Here is a 19539-nt window from a genome sequence, read left to right as displayed (position 1 = left end):
TTCCCTGTTCATCTCCAAGTCCTTCACTTTCTCATCTCCTCTCCCAGGACTGGGGGCTCCTGGGCCCCCATCCACCCATCCCTGGCAGTCTACAGGGTGGCAAGAGTGCAGTTTTCTTCCTTTATTTGAACATGTACGGGTGTCAGGCCCTGTTTGGTAGCCACAGACATACCCCACACCAAGTAGCTTCCGTCATCTTTGGTTTGTTTTGTGTCTCTTACACTTCAGGAGCCTTTTCCAATCTTGAGTTAACTGCACATCTCACTTTGCAGTACAGTCTGGTCTTTGCTCCACACGAGGCATCTCTCTTATTTAAATTCCCTTTTCCCCATTACTCTTTCCTCTTTCTGGGAACCCACTCTAATGCACTCGAGGAGTATCCTTTCGTTGGCATGTGCTTTAAAATACGTGTTGCTTTTTCTTTTTTCTGCACCTGTATGTTACTGTACATCTAGAACAGGGTCATCAGAGCTACTCTGCTTTGTACGTTTCCATTCTGTGCTGTGTTATTAAGATCCGCCTCCGTGTGCATTTGGACTATGGCTTCTAATCACAGCATCATCCCCTGCAGATTGCAGCAGCTACTTGGTACCATCCTTCCCCTAGCAACGGACACCCAGGTGGCCTCCAACTCCTGGTCACTGCAAACAGTACCGGCAGTGGGCAACTTCTGATGGGTGTCCTCATGGAGTTGTGCGGGCATTTCTTTGGTGTATATCCAAGAACTGAATCGCTGAACTGTAGGATCTCTGCACCCATAGGTATTCTAAGGGGTGCCAGGATGTTCTGCAGGTGGCTCCACAAACATCCACTCCCACCAACCCCTTGGCATTGTTCAGTTTTCTAGTTTTGTCACTTGTATGGTGGCAAGTGACACCTTGCTGCTTCCACGTTGGAGCTTACATCTTAGTAATACTTCTTGAATATGTCACTTTAGGCAAGTCGTAGCAGCCTAATAAGGGCTTCCCCGGTGGGTCATCGGTAAAGAATCTTCCTGCAATGCAGGAGCCGCAGGAGATGTGGGTTCAGTCCCTGGGTCGGGAAGATCCCGTGGAGGAGGGCATGGCAACCCACTCCAGTATTCTTGCCTGGAGACTCCCATGGACAGAGGAGCCTGGCGGGGCTACATCCACAGGGTTGCAGAGTCAGACACAACTGAACAACAGTGTACACACACACGCACGCATAGCAGTCTAATGAGGTCGACACCGTGCGACCTAAGAGCAATAGATTCCACAACTCAGAGAGGCTGAGTAACTTACCTGAGGCCACCCAGTTAGCGTGGAACTAGAGTTTGAACCCAGAGCTTGCACCCTTAACCACTGTACCATCATCCTCACATTTCGTCTCTTTTCTAAAATACCATCCAGGCCTGTACTGCAAGCTTCTTGGCAGGGGTTGTGTTTTAAACCTCTCTAAGGCCCTCAGAGAACTGAGCCCAGTGACTTTCTTGTAGGAGATGCTCAGTAAATTATTGATTTGGAGAGGAAAAAAGTGCAAGGTGTCTTGTCGAATTTATCTGGGGGCCTGCAGGGTGCAAGAGGAAAAGAGGAACGTGTTTGATCCACTAAGATGCTGACTGGGTGTTGCTTGTGGTAGATAAGGAACCCTGGGCTCCTGGCTTCCCGCCACAAAGTGGCATCCGGAAGAAACTTATCATGAAGTTGGGGGGCAGAGTGGTGTTAGGGGGGTTTGGGGGAAAGTCAGGGAGGAAAGCTGATAAGCAATGAGGGATCTAGAGCCCCTAAATGCCTCGTCTGAGTGGGCTTCCACACCCAGCTGGCGAAACTAAGGTTCAGATGGGTAGAGAAAGGAATTCAAGATCAAAGGCAGAACTGGAACTCAAACCTGTGTCTCTGGACACACAGTTCAGAGATTTTCCACTTCTTCCTTGGGAGGAGCTCACAGTCAACAAGTAGGGAAGTATTTCTTCTCATGCTCTTTCATCATAGTGCAGAGCAGTGCTGAAAACTTTGGAGTACCAAAGAAGTCCCCTCCTGACTCTCAGTGTCTCCTCAGATCCTCAAGGATATACCCCCTTCTCTGGGAAGAAAGCAATTGATAACTGAGCCTAACCTCATTGTCACCATCTGTATGATGGGTACAATAACACCAATCTCCCAGAGCTGGTGTGACACTTGATACAAGATAATAAACAGAGCACATCTAGCACCACCCTGAGACAAAAAAGGACTCTCCCCAGCCAAGACAGAGCACAGAACTGTAAAAACTGATTATCAACATCTGAGCTAGAACATTTGGTAATGCTTGATTTCCCTCCGGGGGAGAGGGAAATGAAGCTTTATTTCAAAAACCATTTATGTGTGTACGTTCTTTCAAAATCTGTGGTGTCATGTGAAGTGGAGATGGAAACAAACCCCCAAAGGGACTTTTGGTGGCAAAAGGATTAGGAACTTTTTCTCAAATTGGATGTAGATGGTGGTGGCCCAAGGGGAAGGGCGGGTCCAAAGAGGACCTTCTAAAAATACTGCCCTTTTACCAAAAAGGCACAGCTCACTCCTCAGCTGCGCCCCCAACAGCTTCTCAAAAGGAGAAATCGTCTTGCCACCCACGCTTCAGTGCACCACCAGGCTAAGGCACCTCCCCAGTGTGGCCAGGGGTGGGTTTTGCCAAGAGCCTGGAAGAAGCTGAGACTTGGAGCCAGGCAGCTGCTTCAGGTCCCAGTTCATTGGTCTTCTCTTTGATCCTGTTTCTTCATCTGAGAAATGGGAAGACATATGACTACTGTGTGAGTTCAGCTAAACAGGATAATACCTATAAACATGTCATTCAATGCCCGGCACTCAGAGGCACCAATGAATTCTAGCTGTGTGCCATCTTTCCTTTGATGGAGAGGGGTTGCCGTGTGTTGGAGCGTGGGGGATAGGTGAGCTAGATGGAAGGTTCCTGCACTCACAGGCTCCCTCGCCTGGAGGTTTGGCCTGTGCTGGGCATCTGTAGGCGACTCTCTCCCTTGCAGTGGGCTGGTCAGGGCCCTCTGCCTCCAGGCCCCTCTGGAATTGCACAGGGAGGAAAGAACCCAGTTAGGAGCCTCTGAAGTGCTTCCTAAGCATATAGAGACACAGGAAACATGGTTGTGGGAACACCAGCAGGTCCCAGGCCAAGTCGATTTCGGCATGAATGGGAGGCAGTATGGCACTGTGGGGAGCTCTAAAGTGAAAGCCTGGAGTCTCAGGCTCCCAGTAGATTGGGCTTCCTTTTACCGTGGCCTTTGGTGTGCCTGGTGTACCACACAGAGCCCTTCCTGGCCTTTTGATGGTCCCACAAAATAAGTATTATTTTCCCAGTCTAGTGTGGGAAAGCTGATACTCAGGTTAAGTCACTTTCCTAAGGTCTCCCAGCCAGGATTCAAAGTCAAGTTCTCCAACCAGATGACCTTAGGCCATTTCAACGAGGATCCTCCTTGGTCAAATGGGCATAATACTCTAGCTGCCTCCTCCCTAGGGCTCTTGGTGAATTCAGATTGGGGGCAGACGTCTGTGGCGAGCTGCAAATCCTTGTCTATTCAAGAGGAAGTGTGTACAGTGTGGGCTTTGTCTCGGAGATGCAGGGAGGTGATGACATGTATGTTCGGGATGTCTGAGAGCAGATATCCCAGGTGGCACTGCTGATTCTAGGGCTTACTTGCTCCTGTGGAGGCTGTGGGATCCCCTTATGCAAAAGAGCAGGAATCTTGGCTTCACAATGTCGTAAGGTAGGAATGGAAGAGAAAGGATCTCCTTATAAATCTTGCAGAGGTTCAGTTCAGTTCAGTTGCTCAGTTGTGCCTGACTCTTTGTAACCCCATGGACTGCAGCACGCCAGGCCTCCCTGTCCATCACCAACTCCCAGAGTTTACTCAAACTCGTGTCCATTGAGTTGGTGATGCCATCCAACCATCTCATCCTCTGTCATCCCCTTCTCCTCCCACCTTCAATCTTTCCCAGGATCAGGGTCTTTTCTAAGGAGTCTGTTCTTTGCATCAGGTGGCCAAAGGATTGGAGCTTCAGCTTCAGCATCTGTCCTTCCAATGAATATTCAAGACTGATTTCCTTTAGGATGGACTGGTTGGATCTCCTTGCAGTCCAAGGGACTCTCAAGAGTCTTCTCCAACACCACAGTTCTAAAGCATCAATTCTTCAGTGCTCAACTTTCTTTGTAGTCCAACTCTCACATCCATACATAACTAGTGGAAAAACCATAGCTTTGACTAGACGGACCTTTGTTGGAAAAGTAATGTCTCTGCTTTTTAATATGCTGTCTAGGTTGGTCATAACTTTTCTTCCAAGGAGCAAGCATCTTTTAATTTCATGGCTGTAGTTACCATCTGCAGTGATTCTTGCAGAGGTAAGAGGTGAATTAACAATAATCATAGCCCTCTCCCATATTGTGCTCTCTGTGTGTGGCTATGCTTTCATTCCTTAAGCACTTACTAAGTGACAATCACCTTCCTAAGGGCTCTACATGAATTAATGCACCTAATCCCTATCAGATCAGATCAGATCAGATTGCTCAGTCGTGTCCGACTCTTGGCGACCCCATGAATCTCAGCACGCCAGGCCTCCCTGTCCATCACCAACTCCTGGAGTTTACCCAAACTCATGTCCATCGAGTCGGTGATGCCATCCAGCCATCTCATCCTCTGTCGTCCCCTTCTCCTCCTTCCCCCAATCCCTCCCAGCATCAGAGTCTTTTCCAACGAGTCAACTCTTCACATGAGGTAGCCAAAGTACTGGAGTTTCAGCTTTAGCATCATTCCTTCCAAGGAAATCCCAGGGCTGATCTCCTTCAGAATGGACTGGTTGGATCTCCTTGCAGTCCAAGGGACTCTCAAGAGTCTTCTCCAACACCACAGTTCAAAAGCATCAATTCTTTGGCGCTCAGCCTTCTTCACAGTCCTACTCTCACATCCATACATGACCACTGGAAAAACCATAGCCTTGACTAGACGGACCTTTGTTGGCAAAGTAATGTCTCTGCTTTTGAATATGCTATCTAGGTTGGTCATAACTTTCCTTCCAAGGAGTAAGCGTCTTTTAATTTCATGGCTGCAGTCACCATCTTCAGTGATTTTGGAGCCCAGAAAAATAAAGTCTGACACCGTTTCCACTGTTTCCCCATCTATTTCCCATGAAGTGATGGGGCCAGATGCCATGATCTTCATTTTCTGAATGTTGAGCTTTAAGCCAACTTTTTCACTCTCCTCTTTCACTTTCATCAAGAGGCTTTTGAGTTCCTCTTAACTTTCTGCCATAAGGGTGGTGTCATCTGCATATCTGAGGTTATTGATATTTCTCTCGGCAATCTTGATTCCAGCTTGTGCTTCTTCCAGTCTAGCATTTCTCATAATGTACTCTGCATATAAGTTAAATAAACAGGGTGACAATATACAGCCTTGATGTACTCCTTTTCTTATTTGGAACCAGTCTGTTGTTCCATGTCCAGTTCTAACTGTTGCTTCCTGACCTGCATACAAATTTCTCAAGAGGCAGATTAGGTGGTCTGGTATTCCCATCTCTTTCAGAATTTTCCACAGTTTATTGTGATCCACACAGTCAAAGGCTTTGGCATAGTCAATAAAGCAGAAATAGATGTTTTTCTGGAACTCTCTTGCTTTTTCCATGATCCAGCGGATGTTGGCAATTTGATCTCTGGTTCCTCTGCCTTTTCTAAAACCAGCTTGAACATCAGAAGTTCAAGGTTCATGTATTGCTGAAGCATGGCTTGGAGAATTTTGAGCATTACTTTACTAGCGTGTGAGATGAGTGCAATTATGTGGTAGTCTGAGCATTCTTTGGCATTGCCTTTCTTTGGGATTGGAATGAAAACGGACCTCTTCCAGTCCTGTGGTCATGGACTACCACTTTACAGACAAGGAAACTGAGGGAATTCCTTGGTGGTCCAATGGTTAGGACTCCATGCTCCCACTGCAGGGGGCCTGGATCTTTTCCCTGGTCAGGGAACTAAGGGGCTTCCACATGGCTCAGTGGTAAAGAATACCCCTGCCAATGCAGGAGATTCTAGTTCAATCCCTGGGTCAGGAACATCCCCTGGAGGAGAAAATGGCACCCCACTCCAGTGTTCTTGCCTGAAAAAGCCCATGGAAAGAGGAGCTTGTTGGGCTACAATCCATGGATCGCAGAGTTGGACACAACTGAGTGACTGAGCATGCACACGCAGGAAACTAAGATACCGCAAGCTGCGAACGTGGCCTAAAAATAAAAATGAGGAAACTAAGGCTCCAAGAGATCTAAAAAATGAACTTTCCAGGTTATGGTGAGTTGGTAGGTAAGAATGATTTGAGAATCGGGCAGTTTGATTCCAAAGCTCAAAGGATTTGCCTTCTTTCTCTGCTGTCAGTGTCTTTCCCTGGTATTGGACCACATTTGGTGTCCAGTGTTTGCAGCTGAGCCTGTCAATAAGCTGGGCTTCTTTAGGCTCCTCCCCTCTGCATTTCCCTCCTTTGCCCATCTGTAATAGGACGTGGTCCCTATTCCTGAGCCTAGACAGATGGGGGTGCTTAGTTGACCAGATACATTTTGATTGGCAGGGAAGAGTGTGGACTGGGAGTCTTACTCTAGGTGTGGGCCCCCCACCACCAGCAGACTCTAGGGCCTTGTGCAAGGCACAGCCCGTCTCAGGGTTTCATCTTCTCCTCTGTAGGATGAAGGAGATTGAGCCTGAAGGTCCCTGGCAGTCCTTGTGGGAGAACTCAGAATACGAGTGACTTGACTAAAGTCACACATTTTATTCATGGAATTGCTGGGGTTAGTCTGGATCTGTTGTTACCAGATCCCACTGTCTGGAGAAAGAGGCAGATGGCTAGCTATAATGTAGGCTGTTCTGCAGACTGAAAATTGGAGCAGGGCAGCAGGCAAGATTTGGGGCAGAGAGCTCTTCTCTCACCATCCTGGAGAGCACAGTAGATTGCTTGGTTGGCTCCCAGGACTTGTTGGGAGAAGTAAAGACCTTCGCCCCACCTCCCAGCCTTTGTCCTGCTCTGAGAAAAGAGTTAGTGGCCCCATCTTTCAGTTCCACTTCCTCTAGTCATGGTTGGCTGGGTCATTAACGCAAGCCTGCTATGTTTGGGTTCCTGCCGCCCCCACCCAACCCATTATAAACAGTCAGCCCTGGCCAGGGTGTCTTTCTGGACTGGAAAGTTCATTCTCTGTGATATCCGGGTCTGTGTTGAGACCCTTCAGAGCTAATGAGAACTGTTGATGAGTGAAAGGAAAAAGAGCACCTGGGTGGTGGTGGTGAGTTGCATGTGTGTGTTTTCTCACGATCCTCCCGTTTCAATTCCATTTTCTTCTGGCTCAGGCTGGGCACTTGGAAGCCTATCTTGAATCTTCTGGCCATTGCTCTTCTCACCTCCTCCAGGAAGCTTCTTTTGATTCTTTCCAGCATGTATCTGCATCCCAAGTATAGTGGGTTGAATGTTGGACCTCCCCCTCCAACTCAAAGATATGTCAACATAAAACCCCTAGAGCATTGAGTCCTACCTTATTTGGAATAAAAAAGGTTTTTGTGGATGTAATTATGTTAAAGATCTTGAACTGATGTCCTGGTGTATCTGAGTGAGTGAGTGAAATTCACTGTCATGTCTGACTCTTTGCGACTCCATAGACTGTAGCCCACCAGGCTCTCCTCTGTCCATGGGGTTCTCCAGGCAAGAATACCAGGGTGGGTTGCCATTCCCTTCTCCAAAAGGTACTCTTTAATATATTCATGGAATTCTCCGGGCCAGAATACTGGAGTGGGTAGCCTTTTTCTTCTCCGGGGGATCTTCCCAACCCAGGGATTGAACCCAGGTCTCCCGCATTGTAGGTGGATTCTTTACCAACTGAGCTATCAGGGAAGCCTGGTTTATCTGGGTAGACTCTAAATCAGTGTCCATTTAAGACAAATGCAGATTAGGAGATGATGTGAGCACTTAGGCATAGACTGGAGTGATGTGGCCTCAAAGTCACAAGTCAAGGAATGCCATCAATCCCCAAAGCTAGAAGAAGCAAGGAAGGGTGTGCCCCTAGAGCCTCCAGAAGAACCAAGGCTGCCAACACCTTGATTTAGACTTCTGGCCTCTAGAACTATGAGGGAATAAGACTCATTGCTTTAAGCTACAATAGCCCTGTGGCACATTGTTGCAGCAGCAATGGGAAATGAACAGATCATGGAATTATAGACTACCAAAACTGGGGGGAAGGCAGGGCCATTGGAGCCACACTGATGGAGCTTCACACTGGCTCAAGCCAGCAAGAGCTGTGCATCAGGGGTCTGCTGAGCCCCTCTGAGCCTCAGGTTACTCATCTGCAAAGGGAAGACCATAAAGCCTACCTCCCAGAGCCAGTGTTTTGTTTCATTTTAACAGCTTTGTGCTGTGCTCAGTCACTCAGTCCTGTCTGACTTTTGTGACCCCATAGAGTGTAGCCCACCAGGCTCCTCTGTCCATAGAGTTTTTCAGGCAAGAATACTGGAGTGGGTTGCCATTTCCTCCTCCAGATGATCTTCCCAACCCAGGGATCAAACCTGTGTCTCCTGCATCTCCTACATTGGCAGTCGGATTCTTCACCACTGTGCCACCTGGGAAGCCCCCACACTACTCTTGCTCTTAACAGCTTTATTGGCATATAATTCAAATTTTAGACAATTCACCCATTTAAAGTATACAAGTCAATGGCCACTTTAGTATACTCACAAAGTTGCGCAACCATCCCCATCAACTTTAGAACGCTTCATCATTTCCCCCAAAAAGCCTCATAACCACCAGTAGTTGTTCCCCATTTCCCTCCCCTCAAGTCTCCTCCAAATGTAGCCAACTATGAATTTGCCTTCTATCTCCAAAGATTTGTCTGTTCTGTACATTTTGTGTAAATGGAATCATACAAAATTTGCCCTCGTGTCTGACTTCTTTCACTTATCATGATGTTTTCAGATTTCATCCATGTTGAAGTATGTATCCATACTTTATTGCTTTTTATGTCTGAATACTATTCCATTGGAAAAGATCCTGATGCTGGGGAAGATTGAGGGCAGGAGGAGAAGGGGGCGACAGAGGATGAGATGGTTGGATGGCATCACTGACTCGATGAACATGAGTTTGAGCAAATGCTGGGAGATGGTGAAGGACAGGGAAGCCTGGCGTGCTGTCATCCATAGGGTTGCAAGGACTCAGACGTGACTGAGTGACTGAACAACAACAACAATATTGCATTGTATGGATATACCACATTTTGTTTATCCATTTATTCATTGATAGTCATTTGAATTTTTCCATGTTTTGGCTATTATGAAACATGCTTCTGTGGACACTCGTATACAAGTTTTTGTGTGGACTGAGAGCCAGGGCTGTTTTGAAGATTAAATGAAGTAGAACCTAAGGTATTTGATATGTCTTCTAACAATTAATAATGAAAGGTATTAGAGAAAATGTGCATCAACGCCTTCAATTTAGATATTAGGAAACTGAAGCATAGAGAGGAGCACAGACTTGCTTGAGGTCACCGAAGGCAGGAAAGCCTTACACCTAAATACATGTCCATGAGTCAGACTGCCTAGAACTAACTCCTGGTTGGGCTTGGGTTACCTTACATAGGTCAGCTCACCTCTCTGAGTCTCAGTTTACTCACGTATAAAATAAGGTTAGTAATAGTACCTACCTCATATGGTTGTTGATGTGAGAATTAAATGTGCTAGACTGTGTTTCTGGCACATAGTAGGTATTCTGTGCATCTTAGCTGTTATCATTCATGGTAGTGCTAACAGCAGAACTTAGGTCCCCTGGCTCCCAGGTATGAGATGTCCTGAATCTACACTTCTTTGGTTCCCTTTTCTGTATCACGGGCATCTTCCCACTGTGACAAAGATTCTTAGAGGAAAGATATAGGGCTTCTCCTCCTCAATGTCCTGAACACACGTGAAAGTGTTAGTCACTCAGTTGTGTCTGACTCTTTGCAACCCCATGGACTGTAGTCTGCCAGTCTCCTCTGTCCATGAAATTCTCCTGGCAAGAATACTGGAGTGGGTAGCCATCCCCTTCTCTAGGGGACCTTCCCTACCCAGGGATCGAACCCATGTCTCCTGCATCGCAGGCATATTCTTTGCCCTGAGCACATAAGTAGTGCTGAATGAGAAACCTCTGTTCACTTTCTTTGGCTCCCACCAACCCTCGCCTTCAACAAGAGAGCCAGTTGGGAACTGTGGTAGGTGTTAATTCTCTGCATCTTTCCAACACCCCATGAGCTGACAGCTGTGTCTCCCTTCCAGGCAGTGGACAGTGCCCAACCATGGAGCTGGGGCCTCTAGAAGGCAGTTACTTAGAACTTCTCAACAGCAGTGCTGACCCTTTGCAGCTCTACCACCTCTACGACCGGATGGATCTGACAGGAGAAGAAGAAATAGAGCTCTGCTCAGGTGGGCTGCCCTCCCTCGGGCCCCTTTCAAGGCCCTACACCCCTCAGCCCGCAGTGGAGATACCACCCAGGGGACGTGCTGGCCGTGGAGCTCCACTCAGCACCACGGACAGCTCCAACTGCAGGCCAGGCTAGCTCCTGGTGGGGACCTCTCCCAGCCCGCCATGCCTCTCCCTCCTTCCCCAGCAGCCTCCTTCCCAGATCTTTCCAGCTTTATCCAAGTGTCTTTTCCTCCCAGAGCCTGACACAGACACCATCAACTGCGAACAGTTCAGCAGGCTGTTGTGTGACATGGAAGGTGATGAAGAGACCAGGGAAGCTTATGCCAATATCGGTGAGAAAGCATTCTTAGTCCAGAAAAAGGACAATTAAGGGGAAAGATTCTTTTTTTCTCTTTTGTTAATGTCAACTATTCACCAGGAGCCAACAGGCCCTCTGTCAGAAATCAGAGCAAGAAGGATGGGGAGTGAGGGTTAGAAGGATAGCGAATTGGGAAAAAGGGGAGATGAACACCAGGCAAATAAATTTAACTTTACCCATCTTCTGCCACCGTTTCTATACCTTTTTCCATTTGCTGCTTTTCCTTCCTTCCTTCCCACAAAGCCCACCTCATACCCTCCCTCTCTTTCTCCCCAGCTCCTAAGCTAAATTACCCTAGTATTTGTAATAGCTTCCTGGGTAGTGGAGGCAGAGTGAGAAAGGGTGGTTAGGAAACTCTTGAGATAGGCATCTGCAGTGAAAGTTTTGACTCCAGGAAAATTAGGACTTGATTTACTGGCAATAGGGAGCCATAAAAGGCTTCTGAGTGAGTGATGATACTAATGATGGTGTTGATGGTAGTGGTCTGGTGGTACCTAACACTTATGCTTACTCTTTGTAAGTTCCTGTTCTAAACACTCTACACACAGAAACTTATTCAGTTCTCAGTCATCCCACAAGGCAAGTGTGATTATTATTCCCATTTTGTACAAATGGAAGCCAATGTAACTACCATTGAGGAGGGGCATTTGTAGCCTGCTAATCACGGTGTGTGTTATCACATTGAATCTTTCCCAAAACAGAGGAAGTAGCTACTGTCAGTATCTTCATTTAACAAATGAGGATATCAAGATTTAGAGAGATTAAAGCATCTACTCAAGGCTGCATTAGCAATAGTAACAGGCAGGTCTGAAATTCTAGCTTAGGTCTTTCTTATTTCAAAGTCCTTACTTTTAACCACAAGAACGATAGTATCTGGAGTGGGAAGGTTTGCTAAAGCTTAAGCTGAGAGACTGTTTTTCGGCTTTAAAAAGACCTACAGGTTTCAGACAAGGGCAGAACTCTTTAGGGAGGGGTGTTTCCTTTTTTTTTTTTTTTCTGGTGGAGTGAGGTAAAGGATCCCTCCTTCCCAGGTTCACCACTGTCTCATGCACAGGCTTTGCTGGATTAGGAAAACAACGCCTCCTCTTCTTTTCAGGATGCAGCCCCTACTAGGAAGTAACAACTTCTTTGTGACAACCTAGAGGGGTGGGATGGGGTGTGAGATGGAAGAGAGAGGCCTTTTGTATACCTGTGGTTGACTCATGTTGATGTATGGCAGAAAAGCAATTATCCTTCAATGAAAAATAAATACATTTTAAAAACAAAGCAAAAGTCAAAATAAGGAAGGGAAAAAAAAAGAGTAACAACTTAGCTATCAAAGTTCAGGCTGGATACCTGCGCCCATTTGCCCTCTCAGCTGGGCACACTTGCACAGTGTACAACCTGTACAGATGTTCTTAGTGGCCCTTTTCCTGGCATCCCAAGAATCGCATCAGTTAAGAGGTCTGGCATGCACATGGCTAGTCCCTCCCCAGCGCACAGTTAACTCAGCATCGTGCCTGCAAGCATCTGTGCATGCTCACCTGCTAAGTCATATCCAACTCTTTGCGACCCCATCACTGCATGTAGCTCGGCAGGCTCCTCTGTCCACGGGATTTCTCAGGCAGAAAACGGAGAGGAGCAGAAACTGCGTGTGACTCAAAAATTATAGAACTGAGAGCCCACCTTCTTCCTTTCCAACGGAGGAAGCAGAAATGCTTAGGCCTGAGAGTATTCACATTCCCTCAGAGCTGGAGGCAGTAATGAATGATTTGGGCTTTTTCCCAAATCTCTTAGGATTCATTTCCCCCTTAGGGGCATCTACACAGGAAGTGAGAGCAAGTGGAGAAGGCAGCTTCCTCCTCAAATCTGTGCTCCTGGGCCTTCAGTTGTCTGAGACATCCCGAAGTATTACAGTGGCTTCCACGTGTATAAAATGGGAATAATAATCTTGCCTACCTTGTGGGATGACTGTGAGACTTGAATAAGTTTCTGTGTGGAACGTATTTAGAGCAGGATTGCAATAAGCATTCAGTAAGTGTTAGGTACCACCCAGCCACGACCATCAACACCATCCTCATTATCATATTCATTGTCATCATCACCACCATCATGCCCTACTCAGAAGCCTTTTATGGCTCCCTATTGCCTGTAAAGTGAAAGTATCAGTTGCTCAGTTGTATCCAACTCTTTGCGACCCCATGGCCCGTAGGCTGCCAGGCTCCTCTGTCCATGGAATTCTCCAGGCAAGAATACTAGCGTGAATTGCCATTCCCTTCTCCAGGGGACCTTCTCAACCCAGGGGTCAAACCCAGGTCTCCCACATTGTAGGCAGATTCTTTACTGTCTGAGTCACCAGGGAAGCCCAATTGCCTGTAAAATGAAGTCTGAACTTTCCCCAACACGAAACTTTTACTGAAGACATCTGTTTCAAGAGTTTCCTAGCCATCTTTTCCCCACTCTGTCCCCACTACCCAGGAAGCCCTCCACTTTCATCTCTCAGATTCTGCCCCCCCCACATTTCAAGGTCTGGCTCTAGGATCCCTGCCTCTGGGAAGCCCTCCCTGACTACCCCAACCCAAAATACACCCTCATCTTACCTCTTACTATGATAGCTATCTTTCCCTTGGCCATAAGACATGCTGCACTTCATGTAATTAACCAGAAAGGGATGGCTACTCACTCCAGGATTCTTGCCTGGAGAATTCCATGAACAGAGGAGCCCAGCAGGCTATAGCACTTGGGGTTGCAAAGAACCACACATGACTGAACCACTAACACTTTCACTTTATTGAGTATTCACTGTGTCCTGGCTACTGTGTTGATTGCTTTAAATGCAGAGCCTCCAATCCTCACCATCCATCCCTGGGTTGTAGGTACTATTTATTCTCATTACACAGATGAGGAAACAGGGGCCCAGAGAGGTTAAGTAGACCCAAGATTGCACAGCTAGTGGGGTGAGGGAGTAGAGCTGGAATTTAAACTCAAACCCCAGACAACTCTGGGCTTCCCTGGTGGCTCAGCTGGTAAAGAATCTGTACAGTCCATGAGGTTCCAAAGAGTCAGACATGACTGAGTGACTTTCACTTCACTTTCAAGACAACTCTGCTATGTTGCGATGTACTGCTTTATAGCAGTAGAAAAGTTTGCATGGATATATATCATGCCTTTAATTAGATTAAGAGCCCATTAAGCTTCAGTCTTCCTTCACTGATTTCATCATTCGTTCAGCACACATTTATTGAACCCCAGCGTGTGCCAAGTCTGAAGGGTCACAGTTCCCTGATACCCAGTCCAATGCCAGGCGTACAGTAAGCATTTGGTGAGAAATTGTTGATTGACGATGCTTTTTCTTGTCTGGGCAGCGGAATTGGACCAGTACGTCTTCCAGGACACCCAGCTGGAGGGCGTGAGCAAAGACATTTTCAGTAAGTTGACCAGTTCTTGTTTTATTTTTAACTTTTTATTTTATATTAGTTTCCCTGCTGGCTCGGCCAGTAAAGAATCTGCCTATGATGCAGAAGACCTAGGTTTGATCCCTGGGTTGGGAAGATCCCCTGGAGAAGGGAATGGCTACCCACTCCAGTATTCTTGCCCAGAGAATTCCTTGGCCAGAGGAGCCCGGTGGGCTACATACAGTCCATGGGGTCGCTAAGAGTCGGATGCAACTGAGCGACTTTCACTTTCACTTTTTATATTAGAGTACAGCTGATTAACAATGCTGTGATAGTTTCAGGTGGACAGTGAAGGGACTCAGCCATACATCCATTCTCCCCCATAGCCCCCTCCCATCCAAGCTGCCACATAACATTGAGCAAAGTTCCGTGTACTATACAGTAGGTTCTTGTTGGTTATCCATTTTAAATACAGCAGTGTGTACATGTGATCTCAAACTCCCTAACTGTCCCTTGGTGGGCAGGGGCGGGCAGTTCTTGGCTCAGCCTGCATTTCCTTCCTTGTTCCTGGGGGAGCACTGTAATACCCGAGGACCGCCCTCAATGAGTGATCACATTCCCTCCCAACGGAGTGTCAGTGGGGCCTCACCTTGGATGTCCACTGACTATGTGTTGGTGTCTTTGGTTTTTCCCCAAAGTCGAGCACATAGGATTGGAAGAAATGATCAGCGAGAGCGTGGAATTGCTGGAGGAGGCAGGGCAGAAAAGTCAGAAGAGACGTGAGTGAGCCCCCGCCCCGTCCCTCCCCAACACCCCCTCGCTTTCCCCACTCCCTGATCTGACCCAGCCTTGCTTGACTGCTGGCCCTGCCTTAGCTCTAAAACCTGGGATGGCTCCCAGTTGCTTCCCTCCTTGAGTCCTGTCTGCTCGGCCTGGGCTTGGGAGTCCTCCCATCTCTCCCCTCACCCCTGCTCCCTAGTGACGCAGAGAGGAAGCTGATTGCCCAGGATCAACTGGCCCCTCTCCTGCTGGGTCTCTGCCCCTGGCTATTTTGGGGTCCAAATGGACCTCTGGGCTCTGGCTTCTCTTTCATCCTTAGTTGTCACCCCCTGTTTAAGGAAGAGCTCTTCAAGCACAGTTTTTCCCCAGCAAGATCTGGGTTTGAGTCCTGGATCTGTTATTTATAGTCCATGTGAACTTGGGCAAGTACCTGCATCTCTCTGAGCCTCTTGTCAGTCTCCCTGCTCCTTAATCTGCCCTCACCTGGAAGCTAATGTGGGCTTTTAAATACAAATCAGATCATATTGCTGCCCTGCTGACCTTCTGGGTTTCCCCAATGGCTCAGTGGTAAAGAATCCACCTACCGTGCCAGAGACTCCTTTGGTTGAATCCCTGGATCGGGAAGATCCCCTGGAGGAGGAAATGGCAACCCACTCCAGTAATACTTGCTTGGAGAATCCCATGGACTGAGAAGCCTGGCAGGCTGCAGTACATGTGTTCGCAAAGAGTCGAACACGACTGAAGCGACTGACACACATGCACGCTGACCCCCCAGTGGCTACAAAATACACACCCCAAGGCCTGCATCACCTGGTGCTTCCCATCTCTCCAAACGCACTGTGAGTCTCCAGGTTCCAGTCACTCTGCCTTCTTTCCATTCCTGTGACCCATGTATCCTTTCCAGCCCCAGGGCCTTTGCACGTGCTGTTCTCTCTCTCTCTGAGATGTACCTACCCCCGCCCCCAACTTCTTACCGTTATGGGCTTGGGAATCTCTCAGGTCTTGGCCAACATGTCACCTCCTCCTGAAAGCCTTCCTTGACTACGCTTTCCATATAACTTACCTCACCTATTTTCACCTTGTTTGTGTCTCTCTGTCTCCATAACACTTGTCACAATCTGGATTTATTTTATTTATTGCCTTTGCTTAGTTCCCCCACCATGAGGACCTAGTCCTTCTTATCACTTCATCCCCAGCATGTGGCTGGCATGCAGGAGCACCTCAATAACTATCCATTGAATGAAAATTTCCATAAAATGGGCGTAACAGTTGATCACGTGCTTACTATGTGCCAGACCATGTATAAGCCCTGAACCTATTTATTGAATCTGAACAGGTAAACAGGTTCATGACATACAAATTCAAAATGTGCAAAGAATATTCAGTGGGAAAAAAAATCTCCCTCCCACCCTTTTCCCCCAGTCCCTCATTCTCCCTCTGAGGACAACCTGTGTTGCCAGTTCCCCTTTGGTGTTGTTAGAAATATTCTGTTCAGGCACTTTTCTGGTGGTCCAGTGGTTAAGACTCCACACTGCCAGCGCAGGGGCATGGGCTCGATCCCTAGTCAGGCAACTCAGATCCCACATGCCACGCAGTGTGACCCAAAGATTAAAAAAAAAAAAGAAATATTCTCTTTGTCTAAAAGTCACCTCTTAAAAAATATTTTTTCATGCAAATGACCACCTCCACTCTTTCTTCATGTAATGTGTCTGGGAGGTTATTTCTGTAGCACTGTTGGGAAGCGCATGGTCCTGCCTTCAAGGAATGTCCCTTCCTTTCTTCTTTCTTTTTCTTCCTTGCTCCCTCCCATCCTTTCTCTCTTCCTTTCTCTCTTCCTCCTTCCCTCCTTCTTTCTTTTTTTTCATTTCATAAGCATTTCCCCTAATATTTTATTATGGAAAACTTCAACACGCAGTAAAGGTGACAGGGTTGTGCTACAAGCAACCGAGTACCCACGCTTACATCCTACCGTCAGTGTTTGGCTGTATCGGGTTTGACACGTCTCTAGCCATCCCTCTATTCATCCACCCATCCATCCACGTTACTTTTGGAGCATTTCAAGGTAGACTGCAGACGCCAGTACCACCCCATACATCCTTCAGTGTCTTCATTATTTTTAGGGTATTTCACTGGGGGATGAACTATAATTTGCTTCATCAGCCTCTTGCTAAGGGACACATAGGGGTTTTCTCTCATGTGTTACATGCTTAATACTCACTCACTGATTTCCAATGCACTCCTGCAAAGTGGGAATCACTGCCCCCGTTTTAGAGATGAGAGGTCAAAGGCTCAGAGATGCTGTGTTGCAGATATACACAGCTAGGAAGGCTCCAAAGGCAGGTTGTTTTTTATTTTTATTATTATTGTTGTTATTTTTTTAACTCAAACTTCTCTTAGGAATTCCGTGATTCCATTGCAGGAGGTGAGGGTTCAATCCCTGCTCAGGGAACTAAGATCCCACAGGCCTTGCAGTGCTGCCAAAAAAGTTTAAAAACAGAACAAAACAAACCTCCTCTGTGTCCCCTCTGTGGTTCTGCCTCTCCCTGTGCTTCATTGACCCGGGTGCTTCATGATGGGGTTCCGGCTCAAGCAGATGAGTCGGGGCAGAAATGGTTGGGGGCAGGGGAGGGAAAGGGACCCCAAGGCCACTTCCCAGTCACTTAAGGCAAGGCCTGCTGAGGTCCAGAGCCCCTCTGGCCTTGGAACACCCCTGCCCTGGGGCTGATGATCGTGGGGTTCTCTCTGCAGCCTTCCCAGAGGAGCTGCCTGTGGATCTGAAGCACCGGAAGCTAGGTGAGCAGGGCAGGTGGGCAGGAAAGCAGGGGCCCCTTCAGGTTCACACGGAAACTGGCATTTGAAATTCGGGGTTCAGAGAGGCGAAGCCACTTGTCCGAGATCACACAGCAAGTGAGAGGCGAGGCTGGGATTCAAACCGAGGTCATGATTCCATAGCCCATTGCTTTGAAATTCAAGGACTGCTGGGAGATTCCGCTCCTGCTATGAAGCCCCGCCAATGATGCCTCCCTCCTCTTAACTCCGAGTCAGAGCTGAGACCCCCCCACCCCCCTCCCCCACCACCTAGTGCCACTGCGCCTGCAGGTCACATGTCTCCTTGAAGAGTATTGTCACCTCGGATCGGCTGGTTACCCTGTGCCCTCCTGCCCTCCTTACAGGCCCCATGCCTCAGTGAGCCTCTTCCTCCACGCTCACCATTCCCCAGCCCCGCCACCCACCAGATGCTTCCTCCCCTCCACTCCCTTCCTCTCCCCTCCCTTCCTCTCCCCTCCCCTTCCTCTCCCCCCACTTCCCCTCCCCTCTCACTTGGTTGTTTTAGCAAAGCTGGGGAAACCAGCCTCTCTGTGGGAAACAGATTGAGGAATGAAAGCCTCCAAGTCTGATGGAGGAAGCCTGGTCTCTGCCCTCAGCAAACTCTAATGTGATGGAGAAGTCAGGGATCCTGCCCATGAAGATGATGGAGAAATAGTCTCTGTCTTCACAGAGCTTCCAGTCTGATGGAGGGAGGCAAGTGTCCACCCTCCAAGGACTCACAATTAAACAAAGGAGATAAATTTCTGCCTCAGACTGATGGGCAGTGTTGGGGTCTCTTAGGGTCCCTGGGGGCTCAGTGACTGGCTGTAGAGAGGGTGACAGGGGCCTGGGCTAACAGGTCTGCCCATCCCTAGGTTTCCATGGTAGGAAGCACTCAGGACCCAGCCATAAAGAGGAGGCTGGGGCTGGGGACTGCCTAGCACAGAGGAGTTGCTGAAATGAAACCAGCTTCACCCAGGCCTGAGGACAGGTGTTTCCTTCCACTGCCAGCAGAGAGATCCACCCTGCCCTCCTCCACCCCCAAGAAGGCCCCTCCGGACACCACCCCCCGCCCAGATCTCACCCAGCCTCTAACACGCCCCCCTTCCTCACAGCCGAGCCCCTCACCATGCCCGTGGTGACTGGCACTTTCCTGGTGGGGCCAGTGAGCGACTCCTTGGTTCAGCCCTGCCCGCCACCTCCTGCTCTGTTCAACACGGAGCCAGCATCCAGCCAGACCCGGCTGAAGGACGCAGGTATGTTAGGGGCTCCAAGAGGGTGGGCTTCCCCGTCCCCTGGAGGTGCCCCAGGAGTGGCTATGGCAGCAGGAATGGAATTCCTCCCTTTGCCAGTGTCTCCTCCACGTCTGCCTCAGCCAATCTGGTCCTCGGGTCCCCATCCACTCAGTCTGTGCTGGAGAATATGCCTGGGAGGAAATGCATCCCTGGGAGATACAGCTGGGAATCCCCTCCAATCCGGGAATTCACCCGCCAGCCCTGTGCTTTCATCAGTTATCAGCTGAGCACCCTCTCTGTGACAGCTGCTCTGCTGGGTGCCAGCAATACCACCAAGGGCAGGCCGACACAGCTGCGGCTGTCTCGTAGACCTGAGCCCTTTATAAGGGAGTCAGATATTCACTGGGGCTTCCCTGGTGACTCAGACGGTAAAGAATCTGCCTGCAATGTAGGAGACCCGGATTCGCCAGGGAGGGAATGGCAACCCACTCCAGGATTCTTGCCTGGAGAATTCCATGGACAGAGGAGCCTGGCAGGCTACAGTCCATGGGGTCACAAAGAGTCATGACTGAG

The 19539-nt window shown here is 48.4% G+C and overlaps 1 protein-coding gene across 4 annotated transcripts in view; it reads left to right on the top strand.

Moving 5' to 3' along the window:
• Positions 1–19539, top strand: part of CIITA (class II major histocompatibility complex transactivator) — a 59554-nt gene that overhangs the window by 22723 nt on the left and 17292 nt on the right. For all 4 annotated transcript variants that reach the window (XM_027527335.1, XM_027527334.1, XM_027527336.1 and 1 more), the window contains exons 2-7: positions 10264–10410; positions 10648–10743; positions 14114–14176; positions 14842–14922; positions 17672–17716; positions 18847–18987. In XM_027527335.1, the coding sequence (XP_027383136.1) occupies positions 10264–10410; positions 10648–10743; positions 14114–14176; positions 14842–14922; positions 17672–17716; positions 18847–18987 (573 nt within the window). The remainder of the gene's footprint in view (positions 1–10263; positions 10411–10647; positions 10744–14113; positions 14177–14841; positions 14923–17671; positions 17717–18846; positions 18988–19539) is intronic.

This window comes from Bos indicus x Bos taurus, chromosome 25 (genome assembly GCF_003369695.1).
Source record: "Bos indicus x Bos taurus breed Angus x Brahman F1 hybrid chromosome 25, Bos_hybrid_MaternalHap_v2.0, whole genome shotgun sequence".
NCBI lineage: Eukaryota > Metazoa > Chordata > Mammalia > Artiodactyla > Bovidae > Bos > Bos indicus x Bos taurus.
The sequence above is the reverse complement of the archived record's forward strand: the minus strand, read 5'-3'. Positions and strand labels throughout refer to the sequence as shown.